Source organism: Magnolia sinica, chromosome 13, assembly GCF_029962835.1.
Source record: "Magnolia sinica isolate HGM2019 chromosome 13, MsV1, whole genome shotgun sequence".
NCBI lineage: Eukaryota > Viridiplantae > Streptophyta > Magnoliopsida > Magnoliales > Magnoliaceae > Magnolia > Magnolia sinica.
Window position 1 is genome coordinate 7,546,829 of NC_080585.1, and position 17,444 is coordinate 7,564,272.

Sequence of the window (17,444 nt, forward strand, 5' to 3'; positions counted from 1 at the left end):
CATATTCCGGTTCATCCGGCTCGCTCTACCGTATCAACTAAAAAAATAGTAAAACACAAAAGAAGGGAAGGTGGTTGAGAAGGACAGCCAGGTGTGGGGACCACAAAAGCCTCTGCCAGTTGTATGGCACCAAACGGCGGACACCCTGTCAACAACGGGCAGCACCAACCACGAAACTGGATATCGTAGGCCGGGCAGCTCGGGCAAGAGGGGCAACCCCACCGCACATGTATAAAAGCCCAGCCCCTCTTCGTTTCTTCCCAAGATTCATCCCAGCTTCCGTCTCTACAATTCCTCTTCTACACTTACAAAAGAGGAATCGTAGAAAAAGCTCCGAACCCCCCAATTTCCCAAATCAATGGAAGCCTTGAAGGTTAGAATCTTCGCTGTTGCCCTGATGGCCGTGATCATGGCCACTTCCATGATCGAACGGACCGCAGCCGCCGACGCTCCGGCTCCCAGTCCTACATCCGACGCCACCTCCCTCTTCGCTCCAACCCTCTTCGCCTCCCTCACCGCTCTGATCTTTGGGTTGTTCTACTGCTGAGAAGATTTTAATTCTTTCTTTATATCTTTTTTCGAATTGGGTATGATTCGATGATTATTGTGGTGGTTGATGGCGTTGTATTTTTATGATGGTTGGATTTTTTTAGATGATTAGGAAATAAAGGAAAGAGGGAGGGAGAGAGAGAGAGAGTAGAGGTTGGGGTAGTTTCGGCATTCAATCTATTTCTCTCTCATCGTCTGCTTGTATTTCTTACATTACATGTGTAATGACAAATAAACGATTTTGTCTATTGATCAATGTGGAATCCTTGTATTTACTATCTGCTTTTTGTGGGGAAAAGGTTTGTGTTGGATGGCTGGGATCGATTTGGTTGTTTTGTGGGACATCTCGCAATCGTGGTGTGGGACCCATCTCATCACCCAACCATCGCACGAACGTGCCGAACGTAAGATAATTCCTCTTCTGATATACGTGTAGCAGTTCTAGTTAGAAACCCCACGAGCGTACCTCATGGTGGGTCCTTAACGGGTTTCTTTGGCAAACCAAGAGCACCTACCTACGTGCATGTAACACTTTCAAGAGATCCACACCGTCCATCAGGTATGCTGCCTCATGTTCACTGTTGAATCCAAGAATAAGGAAAATGCAAAACTACGATGGGCCACGCTTAGGGAACAGTTAGGATGGAACGAACGATAAGGCCTGCCGTGGTGTTTATGTACCTCGAAATCTATTCATCTAACGTGCCTCGGCGAGATGATAGAATAACTTTAAAAAATCATACTTCCAAAACTCAGATGGACTATACCACATAAATTTAATTCGTTTTCATGTTTCGTGGGGTGGCTTACCTGACTGTAAATCAAGGCCGGACAGTGGGAGTGTAGTGGGTGGAAGGCGTGGATTCCATGTACGTTAAGTCGTTTTCCCGTGTCAGGAAGGTAACCCAGGTAGACGTGGCGCGAGGTGGGCAAGGGTGTTTTCCCCTAACCACCGTGTTTTTTAAAAATGGTAGTCGTGGTACGGTAATCTTGACCGTCCAAAGCTCTGACCCAACTGCGGGTAGATAGTAACCCAAAATTAACGCTTGTGTTTTACTTGTAACCATTCTTTCATAGTTAGGAATTGGCCGGCTAGGATTACTTGATGGTGTGATTTTAAAGATGCTCCATTTGGAATCCGGAGGACCGGATGCACTTGGAAACGGATTGGCTAGTGGTCGGTGTTCCGTGGGCCCCACCATGATGTACGTGTTTCATCCAAGCTATTGACCCATTTTTTCGGATCATTTTATGGAACGAGTCCAAGAATGAGGTAAATCAAAATCTCAAGTGGACCACACAGTGTTGATTGAACTCCCGCCGTTAAAAACTTCATGGAAGCCACAAAAGTTTGTTTTTTATTTTTTTTATTTTTTATTTTTTATCTAAGTTAGATATTTAGTTTTTTGCATTCATCCATGTCCGTATGACCTCAACAAGTTGGATGTCAAATAAACACTGCAGGCGGCCGGTTTCCCATGGTGTGGTCCACCTGAGATTTACATCTGTCTCATTTTTGGTAACAGGCCCTAAAATGATCTTTAACAATGAATGAACGCATACATCACGGTGGGCCCACCGACACGAGCCACGTAGCTAGTGACAGCTTCACTAGCCAAAGCGCATCCGATGCACCTGGGGCGCGGATTGCGTGGTTTGGCACCCACCACCGAATGGGTGAAGAGAAGAAATATCGGCTTAACTCAGAACTGTGTTTTTTTTCTTAATTGCCTAAAGCAGTTTTCAATGTTAAGGGTATAATCGTCACTAATTGTTTTGATGTGCTTTAATTGAGCTTTGGATCTGACCTTTTTTTAAATAAAAAAAAAACCTCAAAGCGAATGCCTGGTTTAGGCAACTGCATTTGGTGGGATTACGGAGGATAGAATTGCAATAGTTACAATAAATGCATGTGTAAGGTATCGTCTTTGAATTAGGTGTATCTCACGTTTTCTAACTCCATGTTTGGAATATATGCATTACGAAATAAATTTCGATATTTACTTTCAAATTATACTTGAATTGAACTGGGATAAAGCAAAAATTCATCACCCATGCTATTTGTAATCCCATCTCACACTTTCCAATACATGTTTATTTTCCAAAGCCACTAAAGTTAATTTTCATCTCATCTCACACACTTTTCAAACATGTCATTCTCAATTTCAAAGTGAGATTAGCAATGCAATCTTATTTAATATAACTCAATACCCCTAGCCAAACAGGCCCTAAAATGATCTCATGGAATGGGTGGAGGTTGAAGATATAACACTGTTAACACATACATCATCGCAAGGACAACTAAACTTCGCCACTTCGACACGCTACCGAGGTTGGTGTACCACCTCCATTCACTTGTAGGTTTGACGTCCCATCATTTCTGGTCGGGATTTATTTACCGTACTTTAGATCTGAGAGTGAAAGATGGACCACGTCAAAAGCACAGATAGATGAATGAGATTGATTGGCTATGCTTGTTAGTTATTCATTGGTTGAAGATCCTTGTAATTTTTTAACATGCAGATCAAAAGAATCAAACAGTCAGTCGAGTAAATCTAGCGGAGAGTGGGTATCTGTCGTAATTACAAATTAATGTAGTTATTTACAAACATATTATTTTAATATAGTCATTTGCAAAAATATCTATAGTTGGCAGCATCAGGTCATTGAGTTGGCAACGTTGCAATATGCAAAATTGCTTACAACAACTGTTTTTACATAACACATAGGACATCCAACCTTTGTATGGGGCCATCATGTCATACTTCTGACATCCCCACTCTTCATGGGGTGAGAACCCTTCCGCTAACCAGAAATATAATAAATTAGCCAAATAGAGAGAAAGATGGACCACCTTACTCTAAAAAATGTAAAATTAGGTCTAAAATTATAAGATTTTGCTGCGTGATGGTCTGTGTGTTGGATTCTGACGATTGTTACTCCTTTCGTTTCTGTAAGTCACACATGGGGAATGGATTTAAGGAAATATATACACATCATCATGGTTTTGCACGTAATTCTTTGGTGGACATCCCATGCCATTATGCATGTGGTGTGACCCACCTGAGTTTGCATCTCAATAATTTTTTCTCTATCCGGTGGTTTGTGTGTTTGCATAAAATAGTCTGTAGGATGCTGATGATCTCTAGTGCATTGGTTAGGCAGATGAGCTGTCCATTGTCCATGTACACATGATTAGGGATGCTGACTTTTCTAGACGCAGATTGCTTGCAACCAATTTCCTACAGGCCTAGCATTGTCCAATTATCAAGCGTCACGTATGTCATTTAAATCTGCGTCATGTATGTCATTTAAATCTAGTCTTACAACTAATGTTCAAAGTATTAATATCACTATAAATTTCACTGGCTAGAGATATGGAAACAATATTGATATTGCCGATAATATCGCTGATAACTAGAAATGCGAAGAAATATAGAAAAAACGGTGGAATTTTCAGCAAAACTTTAACAGATGTTAAAATGTAAATATTTGTATATTTAGAAATAAAAAATTTGCAAAAAGAATGCAAGCATAACAAATTTCTATTTAATGGAGCCTTAAAAGCACGTGTTGTTGTAAGAAATTAGTCCAACCATCCCCTCCGACATATTTAACTATCTAACCTTTCATCCAAACATCCATCGATATTGCAAAATTTCAACAACATATGATATTTCACCGAGAAATCATTAACAATTGAAAAAGAAATGAAAGATTGTGGTCTCAATATCTCGCATGTTGCGATATCGTTAATATCGAGATATTCTCAATACTTTCAATGACAAATTGAATACTGCATACAACCATGTGCCCAGAAAAAAAAAATTTAATGATATCAATACGTTAGCGATATTTTAATTTTTTTTCCTAATAAACAAAATTTTAATGATATCAATACGTTAGCGATATTATTGAAATATCATTAATACACTTATGATACAAGCACTACTTAGAATTTACATAACTAAGACATTGGTGATATTGATGCATTGCCAATACAAGCGACATCTATAATTTATGTAGTTGAAAATATTGACGATTACATTAGCAATATTGATACGTTGCTGATACTTAACGATACATTGCTAATACCTAGAATTTCTGGTATTACTAGCGTTATCAGTATCGCTGAGCTATAGATAAAGATAATATCGAAGATAATTCAAACACTGCTTACAATTGAGTTCAAAGATTATATTAAATGAAATCATATTTTTATTTTTTAATAAGAAGCTCACATCTAAAAAACACACATGATACATCATCATTGAACTACATTAAAGAAAATTCTCTATCATTAGGATAACCTGAAGTTTGAATTTCTCACTCACCTATTGCAAGGAGCACATGCAACAAAAGTTGTGAGGCCCATTGAAATATGGGTGACATCCACTCTATCAGTCAGTTGAGCCAAATCATACTAGGACTTAAAGCCCAACAAATCAGGTTTATAAAAAACTTCCATAGGACACAAAAAGGAACATTGGTGATGGGGATATGGACCATTGAAAGCTTCCTTAGAGGTACCATGGCTAATATTTGGTTTTACTGTTTTTAGCTTTTGGCTCACCTTAGTGAGGAGTTGGATTGCATATCAACATCACCGTGGGGCTAGAAAGTTTCAATGGTGGTTGCTTTCATCCCTGCTATGCTGTGCGGGGCTAGAAAGTTTCAATGGTGGTTGCTTGCTCCAGTAGAGTTTTGGACTGGCGTGTGTTTTTTTTACTCAGGCCATAACATAAGCTTGTCCAACGGATGGATGGGTGGATGCCACGTATCCATCATGGTTGCCCCACAAAGCTTTTTGTTGAACATGATCCCAATACCGTGGACATTAGCACTTCTTTCACCTTCGCCCTCCAACAAATCTGCTGTACAGCCGTACAGGTGGTTGGTCGGTACAGAAACCATGCAGACAGGAGTTAGTTGTAAGCCGAAAAAATCAGAAATCGATGGTTAGGACTGCCCGGTCAATGTAATTTTCGCCTACAGTCTGGCCCATGACTTAGAAGGTGCGGGTCCGTTTGAACATGTACCACTTGAGAGCTGGCCTACTTAAGTTCAGTCGGCGTGTCACCATTGGAACCAATGTGCTGTAACTCACACACGCTACCAGCCAGACAACTATTTCATTTGCTGGACGAACCAAAATATGGCAAAGCCATCTCTCCACGGCAGCAGATTGTGTCCTGGCAGGCAGGGGCTCCGTCGGCCCACCACAATGTATGGGATTTATTCACTCTTATACATTCATTTTTATTGGATTATTTTAGAGCTGCCAAACTTAGGCAGATTCAAGGCTCAAGTGGTCCACAACACATGAAGCAGTGGTGATAATGACACCATCATCCAGCCTATTCACATAGTTACATGGACTTAGATAAAGGAAAAATACAAATATGAGCTTGATCAAACTTCTTGTCTCTAAGGAAGGTTTTTTTTTTTTCCCCCCTTTTAATGGTCAGCATTCAATCCCAACTATCTAGTCCCACTGGATGTGATTCTGGGGGCTATGCCCTAAAATGGGTGAAAACTCATACACTGGGAGCGCTGCCTGGACCTAGGCAAGATGGAATCGCTTCCTCTGTCCACCTCAGGACACCTGTACGGATAGCTTACTTTTTGAAAGAGTATCTACTCATCTCATCCGGTGCTTTTTGTACAGGTTTACCACCCTGCATGCATCCTTGGCCGGTAACTGCTGCTCTTTTACACTGGATATTAAACGGCTCCAGGTCTAACAGCTCTATGTTAGATGGACATGATTGCCTGACGGGTGTAATTTTTGAGAAGCAAACCCTCCATACCTGCCCATGGGAAACGGACTGCGTGGTGTGCCGTGCACCACCGACTTTAGTGGTGTATTGACGTCACCAAGTTATGTGGGCCCACCATAATGTACGTGTTATATTCATGTCATCTGTACATTTGGCAAAATCATTTTAAGGCATAGGGCCAAAAACGAGACATACAAAGCTCAAGTAGACACTGCAGAAATTAGTAATAATAGAACGTCTACCAGGAACCAGTTTTAGGGTTATAGGTACTTTCGATGAATCTGAATTTATTTTTGCCCTTTATCTAAATATGTGCGATCTTGTGAATAGGTTGGATGGCAAATAAATATCATAGTGAGCCCTATGAATGTTTCAACGGCAGGAATCATAGTCATTATCCCACTGTTTTTTTTTTTTTTTTGAGCTTTGGATAGATCGTTTTTAGGTTCATACCCTAAAACGATATCTCTAAATGAATATACAGTGTGTGTATAATAAATACATCGTGATGGGCCCATGTCAACACACCATGATGTCAATGGTGTGTGGCACACCATGCAATCCACTTCTGTGCCCTGGGCAGATCCGATTTCCACATCACCTTGCCGCGTGTATTGTGAACCGTAGAATGTTGGACTCCCTGAAGGTTTGATTCAGAGGGCAGGCATTTACTTCCCATTTTATGACGCTTGAGTTTTGATTTGCCTCACTTTCCCCACTTTTTCCTCTGGCGTGGATCTCAAGAGTGTTGGATCCACTTTATTTTCTGTCCCTTGACCTAGAATGAGAAGTTAAAAATTAATTGATAGGGTGAATTTCTCACGGACATCATAGAGCCTCACGTAACTTCGGAGCTGGAATTTAGTGGGAGACCTTGTCGTAGGGAATCAACTTTACTGTTTTTTGGTTACTCTTATCTCTTTGGTATCATCCGTTAGGTCCCTACTATACAATAACAACGTAATTTAATCATACAACTCATTTTAAGAATTTTTTATTATAATAATATATAAAAGGTGGAGATCATACCTATACGCAATGTGCACGAATGAGATGCCTACGAAGCCTATCTCTTAAGTTAATAATTATCTCCCTAATTTATCTCAATACCAGAAATTTAAGATAGCCCAACGTCTAATCTTTTGATAAGTATTAAGGAAGACATATTATCCATAAAAATGAACCACACGTGAGAATAATAGAAAATTGTGGAGTGAATCTCCACTCTCTCTTAGAATTTCTCTCATTTTCCCTGGTCTCACACATCTCATGGGGCGGGACGCCCATGACTAGCTCTATCTTTCTTTTGAAATATGATCATATAAATAAGGAGTGGTTAGGATTTCAAGGGTACACCTAGTATGGTATTTTGTAACTTTATGGACTTCGGTGTAATTTATTGTGAAAGATCACTGTCAATCCCCCTCATCCATGTATATACTCATGATTCAATACATCCACTGTCATGCCATATTCACTAATTATCATATCACATGTCAATCAAAAGTAGATAAGCTTTAATAGTTAAAACAAAACTTTAATGGCAAAAAACTATTAAAAACCTATTTAAAACATTTCAAGGATTGGGTCTAGTGGAAAAACTACTTGATGAGTATTAGATTTATCTACATCAAAGACATAAACATGTTCCTAGGCAAACTAATGGATCCTTTATTAGCCTGTGCAAGAATCAATAACTCATGATGGAAGTTCTAATTACGTCTACTTTTTTATTGGCCCATATATGGACCTCGTAGAAAGAGCCAAATTGATTAGTTAAGATCATAACCCTTATATGTCTTCAGATTTAAGAATCAAATAATTTTTTATGCTTCATCAAGTATTAATATAACGATCAAAGTCCAAGCTAATGAGCCTCCAGACAATTCACTTGATCTCAATCCACCAATGTGAATTACCAAAGATCCGAATTTAAATCATTTATTCATGATACACTTATACTCTTGTGCAAAGTAATAGTAAGGCATAAATTGACACCATGCTGGCTCTCAAAGATATAGACAATCTATACTAACCCAAGTCAATCCTTCACATAAGACAACAGTACATCTTATGAAATGATATACATGAGTAAGCTCCACACACCTTTGATGGTTATAGTCTAACAGAATATTGAGTTACATGAACTATATCTTCCAAGTAATAACTGTCGTATCCAATTTCAAATTTCCAAAAATGACTAGAGGAATCACTCAAAGAAACCAATGAACTTAAGATGAAAACAACCCCTTGTTGGAAATTATACAGAATAATAATATTTCTGTAAAATATGGAACCCGAAAAATCAAGATGATCTAAACTAAGGACAGGCTGAAGCATGTCTGAGATGCTGTCTTTAAAGCGTTATTTGCCCTTACTTAAAAAGATTGAGTATGTTGATAGGTTACAGGCAAACCACTTCTAGGATACGACAAGCCTGATGTGGGTCTGTGTTTAGCAAACACGAATGCCCACTAATGGAGCTCTGTTATACACAGTATGGCAGAATTACAATAAAAGAAAATTCCCAAAAAAAAAAGAGAAGAGAATAATTTATTTATTTTTAGACCACTGCACTGGTCAGTTCTTCAGTCACTAGTTCAGTTGAACCGTTCTAAACCACATCGCTGGTCTGTTCTTCAAGCAATGGTTCAACCTTACTGTCTTGCTGAATTCACTGGAGTATAGGAGAGGAGTGGTTGTCTTAGTTCGTATGGGTCTGCTGGAGTGGATTGAGAGATGGTTTGGAATCCCATCCGGACCTTGTTTATATAGGCTGTGGCGGCTGGGGGGTTATGGTCCAGGGAAATAACTCCCATTAAGTCATTTCTAGCTGTTTGAAAACTAACCGTTTTATGGCCGTTTTCTGATGAGTCATAACCACTGCTGCATGTGACCATTCTGAGACAATAGCTATCTGTTTTCTAACTGTTGGGCTAGCCATACAGCAGTTACAGCTGGTCTCTGCACTAATGGCATAGCTGTTACAGTTTCTGCTGCAACAGTTCTTTTCAGTCTCTTTATATATACTGGAGGACTCTCATTCAGTCCTCTAGTCTTTCCTTCGGCCAGCCATCCTACTTAGCCAGTTAGTCGCACTGCGACTTGCACCTGTCTCACTCTGGTTCGCGAAGGGAGAGACCTTCTGCGACACGATGCGCACGTGCGAAGTGCAAAGTGCGCCACTAGCGCCTCTACAACCACACTGCCTCACATGCCCACTCCCTTACACCGAGCCCATGACCGAGACCGAGCTCGAGCCCATGCTCATGCAAAGTGCATCACTAGCGCCTCTACAGCCACACTGCCTCACATGCCCACGCCCTCGCACTGAGCCCGTGATCGTGACCGAGACCGACACCGAGCCCGAGCCCGTGCAAAGTGCGCTACTAGCGCCTCTACAGCCATACTGTCTCACATGCCCACGCCCTCGCACCAAACCCGTGACCAAGACCGAGACCGAGCCCGAGCCCATGCCCGTGCAAAGTGCGCCACTAGCGCCTCTACAGCCACATTGCCTCACATGCCCACGCTCTCACATCGAGCCCGTGACCGAGACCGAGCCCGAGCCAGAGCCAGAGCCCGAGCCCGTACAAAGCGCGCCACTGGTGCCTCTACAACCACACTGTCTCACATGCTCACGCCCTCACACCGAGCCCGTGATCGAGACCGAGACTAGCCACATCACGTGCGAAGTGCAAAGTGGGCCACTAGCACTTCTACAACCACACTACCTCACATGCCCACGCCCTCGCACTGAGTCTGTGGCCGAGACCAAGACCGTGATCTAGCCCGAGCCCGAGCTCGTGCCCGTGCAAAGTGCGTCACTAACACCTCTACATCCATACTGCCTCACATGCCCACGCCCTCGCACCAAGCCCGTGACCGAGACCGAGCCCGAGCCCATGCAAAGTACGTCACTAGCGCCTCTACAGCCACACTACCTCACATGCTCATGCCCTCGCACCGAGCCCGTGACTGAGACGAGATTGAGCCCGTGTCGGTGCAAAGTGCACCACTAGCGCCTATACAACCACACTGCCTCATATGCCCATGCCTTTGCACCGAGCCCGTGACCGACACCGTGCAAAGTGCGCCACTAGTGCCTTTACAGCCACACTGCCTCACCTGCCCACGCCCTCGCACTGTGACCGTGACCGAACCAGATCCCGTGCCCAAGCGCGGGTGTTCGGGTGCACGTAAGGTCCATTGTCCTTGGACTAGGTAAGCAAATATTATATTACTCCACTGTTTTCATTTAAACGACAAAAATTTCTCTTCCCTTTCTCATGTGGGACTATTCTAAAAAATCCCACGGAAGCTTTTTTACAAAACTTTTTATATATTTTTTATTTAAAATATATTTTATAAAATCACTTTATTTTATAACACCCCCAAATATAAGACATATCATATGTCCAATCTAAAATCCATGATCACCATAATCAACTATTGAGATCCGTCCAATCAGATCCTAGATAGTTTTTTAAGACACTAGATCCAACGTCATCTTCCTTTGAATAGTATAGTATTGAGTGAGGTTCAGTACATCAGTCGACCGTTTATGCTATTTACTGGGGGCTCTGCGTACTAGGGCTGGAATGCTATACCTGTGTTACGCAGACAGCAGTTTGAGTTGCACTAGGATGCTACAACGTGGAGCATGGGAGAGAGAGTTGTGATGGGTTTCAAACTCCCTCTCCACAGACTCTATAAAAGAGAGCTGGGTCCTCAATCCTACACCACAGCAGAAATTCGAGTCACATCTACTGATTTGCAGAAAGGGTGTGAAGGAGAGGAAGATCCTAAGTTCTACAGGTATTCTTATCCGGCTTCCATGACGGCGTCTCAGCTAGGTAAGCTATCCGACCCCTGATCGCCATGTCCCATGCACAGACAGATCCGTGGGCCTATTCCGCATCTAGATTAGATCCCACAGTTGGTATCAGAGCCAATGTGCATAGGAATGGATGATCAAATTCGTCAATTAGGGCTTTCAAATTCGAAACCCATACAGCAATTAGGGCTTTCTAATTTGGATCCCATATCAGATCAGCATCAGGGATTTTCAAATCTTTGAATTCCTGAAACAGATCAACATTAGGGATTTCGAATCCCATATCAGATCAACATCAGGATTTTTCGAATTCCTGAAACAGGATTTCGAATCCCAAATCCAGATTAGGGATTTCAGTTCCAATAGCCCTAAAATCTGAGATTTTAGATTCGAACCCCTAAATGCAGACATCCGATTAGGGACTTTTGATCCAGTAATTAGGGATTTGAACCCCAATTACAGAATCCAGAGTTAGGGATTTCGAAATCCCCAAATCCGGTTGATTAATTAGGGATTTCCGGAATCAGATCCCCAAATACAGATTAATTAGGGATTTCGGAATCCAGATCTCCAAATACAGTTTGGGAAATTTCGGATCAGATGCCCAAAATTCTTCTCGTTAGGGTTTTCCATACCCTCACCTGTGTCTTTAAAGGAGGCAGCCATGGATACCCTATTCACCGCCGGAGTTATGCATCATCTTTGACTTCAGCAGATCCGAGGTTACAACCTCCATTGATGGCCGACTGGATCCTTGTATCCACCATCTTCCATCCATGGCAGCGTCTCAGCTAGTTGTGTTCTTCCCTGGCCACGGTGGCCATCATCGTGACTGGAGATTCTTCCCGTCGGTCTGGTGATGGACGTCGGACATCCGGTCCCAAGGATGGCTGGCAGCGACGACTGCTTCGAAACTAGGGCGAGCAGCAGCAACGGCTGTTTTTTCTAACAGAAACAGCAGCAGCAGCAGCTGTTTTGTTTTCGAACAGAAGCATTAGAGGCAGGGATTTAACCTACCCGAATTTTTAGGTGACGGGTTTGCGGACCCGTTTGAATGTTAGTCGGGTCTGCAATTCAGGACCCGAACCGGATTTTCTATTATCCAATATTTCAATTAGTGGGCCCTAACATCATTCAAGGCCCATTGGTCCGATAATCTAGTCCACTTGATATCATTCTGATATAATTTTATTTTTTATTTTTGGCCTGGACCATATATGGGTTCAATCATGAGCGTATGATCTAACTCATTCAGGAGGATATGGACCATTTATTATGATCTGACCGTTTATTTGTTTGATCAAGAACTTTCATCTGACTTTTAACTCATCTATTCAAACTTATGGACGACCATACACAGATCTACCCATCAAATTTATTCAATCCATAATATCGGTCCATTATTAGAATGTCAAGAGCTCGATTTAATCATGCTCATTTGAACAAGTACAGATCAAATGAGAGTCCTGATTCGGCCATATTATTTGCCCATCACCCATATTTAAGAATTGATATGGACCGTTGGAATGTAAGGTGTGAAACCTATTTATATGTTTCACTTAAGGTCCATTTATTTCCAAAAAGGTCAGTATCAACTAACTTATGGGCTGCATCAGACTAATTAAGATATAATCCATAAAGAGGCAGGATTATAATAGCAATCCTTAAGTCTATATTTGTAGTTTTGGATTCGGTTGTGTTAGCCACCATAGTGACCTCAATCGATGAAAAAATTGCAAGTACAGACTTGTAACATTGGGATAAGTGGATTGCATACAGTTGCGTTCACATTTTCATGCATACGGTAACGAAAACACAGACGATTACCATTTTGGCAGTCAAGTGAACGGGTGAAGTAAATGGTGCTGGTAATGTAAAGCTGAAAGACTCATCTCACCCACAGGTGTTGAGTGTCTCAGATTTACATGATTGACATCACTTAGCTTCATGTTCAGGAGAATCACTAACATGTTGTTATTACCTCCCACAGGAAGAATGATGATGATGTAACAGATTCTCACTAAGATGTGATGGTTGGGCCCATCTTCATCTTGGATGATTCAGCCAATGCCTCCCTTAGCAACTGAATCAGTTATCTCTGCCTGATATTTGTTTACATTCACTAAATTGCTTTGTGAAATAATGAACTAATGTGAGTATATATGTATCTCTTATATTTCAGTCTCAATTCCAACTAATACACATCAAGTCCCTGCTTTAAATGGATCTAATTATACTTAATGGAAGAACGCCATTGAAGTTGTACTGGGCTGTTTTCAATTAAATCTTGCCACGATAACACCGTAACCGCCAAAGCCATCTCGATAATGCCACCGAAGTGAATATAATAGATAGGTTGCATGGTTTAGATCAAATGATACATGCCTAAAAGTCATTAAATATTCAATTTCGAATCGATGAAGGGTGTCATGCCCGAAACAGATAAGGCTAAAGTTTTCCTAATCGAAATGGGAAAACGATTCAAGAAATCGAATAAAGCTATAAGCATTCTTTTGAATAAATTGACTCGTTCGTCCTACGATGGAAAAGGCAACATCCGTGAATACATTGTAGAGCAGATCGAAGTTGTTTCTAAGATCCGTGCTCTAGGACTTGTACTCACTGATGATCAACTGGTTCATTTGATCATGAATAACCTACCTCCCCAATTCGGCACGTTCCTGGTAAACTATAACACTCTGAAGGACATGTGGACATTGGATGAACTCATCACACAGTGTGTCCAAGAAGAAGACAGGATCAGACAGATGATAAAAGTTCAAAATGTTAATATGGTAACTTCAGGACAAGGGCATGGGCAAGAGAATAAAGGTAGAAAGAAGAGGAAACAAGGTTCTAATAATGGATTCTCTGGTCCTCCATCTGGAAACCATGAGAATCAATCTGGAAATGGATCTAAACGCAAATGGGTTAAAGGCAAACCGTGCTACTTTTGTAAAAAGACGGGTCATCTAAAGAAAGACTGTGAAGGTTTTAAGGAATGGCTCATAAAGAAAGGTAATCATTCTGTTCTTGTCTGTTTTGAATCTAATCTGACCGATATGTCAGTGAATTCCTGGTGGATAGATTCAAGAACTACTATTCACATATGCACTTCTATGCAGGAATTACTACAGGCCAGGCCACCAACTGATGCGGAGCGCTCAGTATACGTAGGCAATGGTGTCAAAGTTGACGTGGAGGCAATAAGAGTTTATAGGCTTAAATTGAAGACTGATCATTTTTTGAATTTAGTAAATACATTCTGTGTGCCGTTTATAAGGCGCAATTTAGTTTCAATTTCCTGTTTGGATAAGTTGGGATATTCGTTCCACTTTGGAAATAAAAGTTTTAGTATTTACTTTAATTCGATTAAAGTTGGAACCGGCTCTTTAGTAAACAACTTATACCAGTTAGACTTGATTGCCTCTCACGTCTATAATATTAATACCTTGCATGGAAATGTAGTGGGATCCAAGCGAAGACTAGACTATGAGAATTCCTCCATGTTGTGGCACAGGCGGCTATGCCATATATCTCGTGAGAGATTAGACAGGCTTGTGCGAGAAGGAATTTTGCATTCTCTAGACTTCTCTGACTATAAAGTATGCATTGATTGCATAAAAGGCAAACAGACTAGAACGAGAAAGAAATGTGCAACCAGGAGTGTAGATCTATTAGAGGTTATACATACAGATATCTGTGGACCATTCCCTACAGCCTCATGGAGTGGCCACAAATATTTTATTACCTTTATAGATGACTACTCTCGCTTTGGGTACCTATACCTTATCAGTGAGAAATCAGATGCCCTGGATGCTTTTAAAATCTATAAAGCCGAGGTTGAAAATCAACTCGATAAGAGAATTAAAGTTGTCAGATCTGACCGTGGTGGTGAATACTATGGCAGATATGACGAATCAGGACGCAATCCAGGGCCATTCGCTAAATACCTATAGGATTGTGGCATTGTTGCTCAGTACACTATGCCTGGTACTCCAGAGCAGAATGGAGTTGCTGAGAGACGTAATCGCACCCTTATGGATATGGTGCGAAGTATGGTCAGCAATTCAACATTACCAGAATCTCTGTGGGGTGATGTGATTAAAACCGCAATTCATATATTAAACAGGGTTCCCAGCAAAGCAGTAAACAAAACTCCTTTTGAGTTGTGAAATGAGAGAAAACCAAGTCTCCGATATCTACATGTTTGGGGTTGTTCTGCTGAGGCCAAAATTTATAACCCGCATGAAAAGAAGCTTGATCCTAGAACCATAAGTTGTTTCTTCATTGGATACCCAAAAAGATCAAAAGGCTATCGATTCTACTGTCCTTCCCACTCCATCAGGATTGTTGAGACTGGGAATGCCAGATTCATTGAGGACACCGAAAACAGTGGGAGCACGAACATAAGAAATTTTGTATTTGAGGAACAAAGGATTGTACTTCTGTCATAGTCAATCCAGATCACGTGGATATTAATAATGCGGTCAATTCTTCAGTCACTGCAAAACACCACGTAGAACCTCATATACAAACCATTGATGAGGAAAATCAAGATCAGACCCAACAAGCTGAACCATTAAGAAGATCTGAAAGAGAGAGAAGGCCTGTAAATCGAGACGATTACATCGTATACTTACAGGAACACGACTTTGACATAGGAGTGGAAAAGGATCCTGAATCCTTTACACAAGTCAAACAAAGTGCTGATCCTTTTCGTTGGTTTAATGCCATGAAAGATGAGTTGAAATCCATGCAGGATAATAAAGTATGAGATCTTGTAGAGTTACCTATTGGAATAAGGCCGATTGGTTGCAAATGGATATTTAAAACCAAACGGGACTCCAAAGGTAATGTCGAACGATATAAAGTTAGACTTGTTGCCAAGGGTTTTAACTAACGTGAGGGCATTGACTTTAAGGAGACTTTCTCACCAGTATCAAAGAAAGACTCATTCAGTATCATAATGGCTCTTGTAGCTCATATGGATTTAGAGTTACATCAGATGGATGTAAAGACTGCATTTCTCAATGGAGATCTAAATGAGAATGTGTACATGTTGCAGCCCGAAGGTTTTGTAGCTACTGGCGCAGAACATTTGGTTTGCAAACTTAAGAAGTCCATCTATGGGTTGAAATAGGCATCACGACAGTGGTACCTTAAGTTTCATGAAGTAATTTCTTCATATGGCTTTGTAGAAAACACTGCAGATGAATGCATCTACATTAAAACCAGTGGGAGTAAGTTCGTTATGATGATTTTGTATGTTGATGACATTCTGTTAGCTAGCAGTGATACCAGGATGTTGAGCGACACTAAGAAATTTTTATCTCAAAAGTTTGAAATGAAAGACCTTGGTGAAGCTTCTTACCTCATTGGCATTGAGATTCGTCATGACAAAACACTTGAATTGCTCAGCCTGTCACAGAGGGCCTATATTATTAGGGTACTCGAAAGGCATGGCATACAAAATTATGCTTCCAGACAGTCGCCCATTGTGAAGGGCGAAAATTTTGATATATTTCAGTGTCCAAAGAATGATTTGAAAAAGAATCAAATGAAAGAATTTCCGTACGTATCAGTACTGGGGAGCATCATGTATGCTTAAGTCTGTACGCAACCGAACATTGCCTTTGTCACTAGAATATTGGAAAGATACCTATCTAATCCAAGAATGCAACATTAGATAGCTGTAAAGAAAGTATTACGGTATCTATAAAGAACGAAATACTTTAGACTCACATATAGAAGATCTAATCGGTTGAAGTTGATCGAATATTCAGATGCAGACTTTGTAGGCTGCGTTGACACTAAGAAGTCTACTTCAAGATACATCTTGATATGGTGGGAGGAGCTGTGTCGTGAAAAATCGTGAAACAATCTACCACAGCCTCATCCACTATGGAATCTGAATTTATTGTCTGCCATGAGGCATCTAATCAGGCACTTTGGTTAAAAAGTTTCTTCTCAGGTTTGCGGGTACTGGAGCATATCCCGAAACCCTTGAGAATATTTTGTGATAATTCAGCTGTTATTTTCTTCTCTAGTAACAACAAGTATTCATCAAGGTCGAGGCATATCGACATCAATATCTTGTTGTAAAGGAAAGAGTTCAGAATCATCAAGTGTCCGTGGAATTCATCGGCACTAAGCAGATGATTGCAGATCCGCTCACTAAAGGGCTCCCTATTACGCCATTTCAGGAGCATGTAACATCCATGGGAGTCATTGATCCCACAGATGTTTTCAGTTAGTGGGAGTTGAGCGTACTTTGA

General features: G+C 41.0%; 1 protein-coding gene across 1 annotated transcript; it reads left to right on the plus strand.

Annotated features, from left to right (window-relative positions):
* The first annotated feature begins 254 nt into the window (after positions 1–254).
* LOC131222632 (arabinogalactan protein 14-like) lies at positions 255–805 on the plus strand. Its single transcript, XM_058217776.1, has one exon. The coding sequence runs from the start codon at positions 359–361 to the stop codon at positions 545–547; it is 189 nt and encodes a 62-aa protein (XP_058073759.1). The 5' UTR covers positions 255–358; the 3' UTR covers positions 548–805.
* Positions 806–17,444: the final 16,639 nt, after the last annotated feature.

Bases quoted from the DNA above. Each gene is read 5' to 3' on its own strand.
- LOC131222632 (XM_058217776.1), top strand. From the start codon at position 359: ATGGAAGCCTTGAAGGTTAGAATCTTCGCTGTTGCCCTGATGGCCGTG.